At 33.1% G+C, this 3,737-nt stretch overlaps 1 protein-coding gene across 6 annotated transcripts in view; it reads left to right on the forward strand.

Moving 5' to 3' along the window:
* The window catches only part of LOC106787447 (AP-1 complex subunit beta-1), a 9,059-nt gene that overhangs the window by 3,084 nt on the left and 2,238 nt on the right, over positions 1-3,737 (forward strand). For 3 of the 6 annotated variants that reach the window (XR_001381788.1, XR_001381787.1, XR_001381789.1), the window contains 9 exons: positions 226-252; positions 353-598; positions 710-970; positions 1,066-1,488; positions 1,571-2,264; positions 2,350-2,614; positions 2,689-3,040; positions 3,124-3,315; positions 3,568-3,733. Coding sequence is in view for 1 of the 6 variants with exons in the window: in XM_014749795.1 (XP_014605281.1) it covers positions 226-252; positions 353-598; positions 710-970; positions 1,066-1,488; positions 1,571-2,264; positions 2,350-2,614; positions 2,689-3,040; positions 3,124-3,315; positions 3,568-3,642 (2,535 nt within the window). In the remaining 5 variants the exon portion in view is untranslated. The remainder of the gene's footprint in view (positions 1-225; positions 253-352; positions 599-709; positions 971-1,065; positions 1,489-1,570; positions 2,265-2,349; positions 2,615-2,688; positions 3,041-3,123; positions 3,316-3,567; positions 3,734-3,737) is intronic. The other 3 variants (XR_001381790.1, XM_014749795.1, XR_001381791.1) reach the window with 3 other exon arrangements.

The raw sequence follows: 3,737 nt of genomic DNA on the forward strand, positions 1-3,737 counted from the left end.
TATATATATGCATATATATGTATATATACATATTTTAATATTTCAACTTGAAATATAAAAAAAATTTGTACAGTAAAGCGTAATAAATATATCTCGTGCTCTTTAAAAAATGATCAGTTCTGTGTAATATTACATTATTACATGGTTCATAAGTATAATAATTTAACTATTAATAAAAATGGTGACGGTGACCAATTTGACCTTTTTCGTTCTGACACGCAAAAGGAGCTAGCGACATCTCCGATGACAAAGGTACCATACCAATTTCTATTTTGTTTAAATTCATGGACTGAGATAGATAGCCACTGCTGTGACTAGACTTGAATCCCTGGCTTGCCCGATTTTTGCGCAGGACTGTGAAGATCCAAATCCACTGATTCGAGCATTAGCGGTTCGTACAATGGGGTGCATACGTGTTGACAAGATCACTGAATACCTTTGCGAGCCGTTAAGAAAATGTCTTAAGGACGAAGATCCATATGTTCGTAAAACGGCCGCAGTATGCGTTGCCAAGCTTTACGACATTAATGCTGCTTTAGTTGAGGATCAAGGATTTTTGGATCAATTAAAAGATCTTTTATCTGATAGCAATCCTATGGTATGTAAATCCATACCAATTTAGAAAAAAAAAGAAAGACAATGCAATTTTATTAATATTGTTCTTTTAATTTTCATATATATTTCTATCATACCTTTTATTTATCAATAGGTTGTTGCTAATGCAGTGGCTGCATTGTCAGAAATTAATGAAGCTAGTCCTAGCGGACAACCTTTAGTTGAAATGAATGCTCAAACTATTAACAAACTTCTCACAGCTCTTAATGAATGCACAGAATGGGGTCAAGTTTTTATATTAGATTCACTCGCTAATTATTCACCAAAAGATGATCGTGAAGCTCAAAGCATTTGTGAACGTATTACTCCACGTTTGGCGCATGCAAATGCTGCAGTTGTTCTATCTGCCGTCAAGGTAGATTTTTTTATGCATTTTCTAAGATAAAGATAATTATTAAATTTTATTTTTTATACCAAATTAACAGTTAATATTACATTAAAAAAATTCAGGTACTTATGAAACTAATGGAAATGCTCCAATCAGAATCCGATTTTGTTGGTACTCTTACAAAAAAGTTGGCCCCGCCTCTTGTCACATTGCTCAGTTCCGAACCTGAAGTTCAATATGTTGCACTGAGAAATATAAATCTTATTGTACAAAAAAGACCAGATATATTGAAACACGAAATGAAAGTTTTCTTTGTCAAATATAATGATCCAATTTATGTTAAACTTGAAAAATTGGATATTATGATACGTTTAGCATCGCAAGCCAATATTGCCCAGGTTTTATCCGAACTAAAAGAATATGCTACAGAAGTTGATGTAGATTTTGTTAGGAAAGCTGTTAGAGCCATTGGACGTTGCGCTATAAAAGTTGAACCTTCTGCGGAGCGATGCGTTTCTACGTTACTAGACTTAATTCAAACAAAGGTATGCATCTTACTGTTACATAGAATCATAACTTTGTAATAGTTGTCGCGATATATATATTACGTTTCTTCATTTTTATTAGGTTAATTATGTAGTTCAAGAAGCCATTGTCGTTATTAAAGATATCTTCCGTAAATATCCAAATAAATATGAAAGCATAATTTCAACACTCTGCGAAAATTTGGATACTCTTGATGAACCAGAAGCACGTGCTTCTATGATTTGGATAATTGGAGAATATGCGGAACGTATTGATAACGCAGACGAATTGTTAGAAAGTTTTCTAGAAGGTTTTCACGATGAAAATACACAAGTGCAATTACAACTGTTAACAGCCATTGTCAAACTATTTTTGAAAAGACCTACGGACACTCAAGAATTAGTACAACAAGTACTAAGTTTAGCAACACAAGATTCAGATAATCCAGATTTGAGAGATCGTGGATTTATATATTGGCGGTTGCTCAGCACTGATCCAGCAGCAGCTAAAGAAGTTGTACTAGCTGAGAAACCTCTTATTTCAGAAGAAACAGATTTATTGGAACCGACATTGTTAGATGAATTGATCTGTCACATTTCTAGTTTAGCATCAGTATATCACAAACCACCAACCGCATTTGTAGAAGGTAGAGCAGCTGGAGCTAGGAAATCCTTACCTGCTAGAAGTAATTCGAATGAGGATTCAAGTCAACGTACTGCTACTACTTCTCAACCTCATGCTCAAGTTATACTTGCGCAAGACTCATTAATAGGCGATCTTCTCAGTATGGACATTGGTGAGTAGATTATTTTTCAAAAAGTTACATAACAATACTATTACCTGCTCGAAAATATAAGCTATTTGAATACATTTTTTTTAAGGTGGACCAACTATAGTACCCCCAGCACCACCTGCGCAATCAGGATTAGGTTTAGATCTTTTAGGAGGTGGTTTAGATGGAATTTTAGGTAGTAATGATGGAGCGGCAAATACTGCAGCACCGGTCGTTTCTCAGAGTACAACAGGATTATTGGGTGATATTTTCGGTTTCAATCAAGGACCTACATCTTATATACCAACTAAAGTTAATTGGTTGCCCGCAGAAAAGGGTAAAGGTTTTGATATCTGGGGTACATTTTCAAGAAAGTAAGTAATTACACAATATACCTAATGAAACATATTATGATATTATTATTTTATTTAAATTTTATTTAAAATAGAAATAGTCAGATCAGCATGGATATGACATTTACAAATAAAGCAATGCAACCTATGGGAGGATTTGCCATTCAACTTAATAAGAATAGTTTTGGTTTGACACCAGCAGCACCGTTGCAAGTACCAAGTCCTTTAGGTCCAGGAGCTAGCATTGAAACCAATGTAATTTTATCCACGGCAGGAGCAGTGCAACGCATGGAACCTTTAAATAATTTACAAGTCGCTATAAAGAATAATATTGATGTATTTTACTTTGCTTGCTTAGTCCCTATGAACGTATATTTTACTGAAGACGGACAACTAGACAAAAGAGTATTTCTTTCAACTTGGAAAGATATTCCTGCCCAAAATGAGGTTATTTCTATTAGCTTGATTGAATAATTTTCTTATTTCCAAAATTTTTGTCTTTCAATTAATAAGATTGGTTCCATTGTTAGGTTCAGTATACATTAAGTGGAATAATGTTGACTGCTGATCAAGTGGTACAAAAGATGCAACAAAACAATGTCTTCACTATTGCCAAGAGAAACGTTGAAGGACAGGATATGCTTTATCAATCATTAAAATTAACTAATAATGTGTGGGTATTAAATGAATTAAAAATTCAGCCCGGCAATCCTGATGTTACGGTACAATATAAACTAATTCTTATGTTACATGTTAACCCTTTGTACTATAATAACATATGAAACATTTGATATGCTTTACATAATTACTATTAACTATTAACGAATCTTACAATCCAAACATAAGATGTACGAAATATAGCTTCAATTTTGGTATACAGCTCTATATGTTAAAACATAGTACAAAAGGAGTTAATAGTAAATATAAGTTTTTATTTTAATTTAATAAATTTCATCTTTTATTTTATATTTTAGTTATCGCTCAAGTCTCGGTCCGTCGAAGTCGCGTCTGGAGTATTTCAAGCATATAATGCAATACTACATTCTTAAAGATTTAAGTATAATCGCGTTAAGATTAAAATTGCAAGAAATTATAGTTAAAATGTTACCGAATATTTGTTAAGCAATTTATGAAAATGACATGG

This window comes from Polistes canadensis, unplaced genomic scaffold, assembly GCF_001313835.1.
Source record: "Polistes canadensis isolate GaletaPanama2010 unplaced genomic scaffold, ASM131383v1 scaffold_101, whole genome shotgun sequence".
Classification (NCBI taxonomy): Eukaryota; Metazoa; Arthropoda; class Insecta; order Hymenoptera; family Vespidae; genus Polistes; species Polistes canadensis.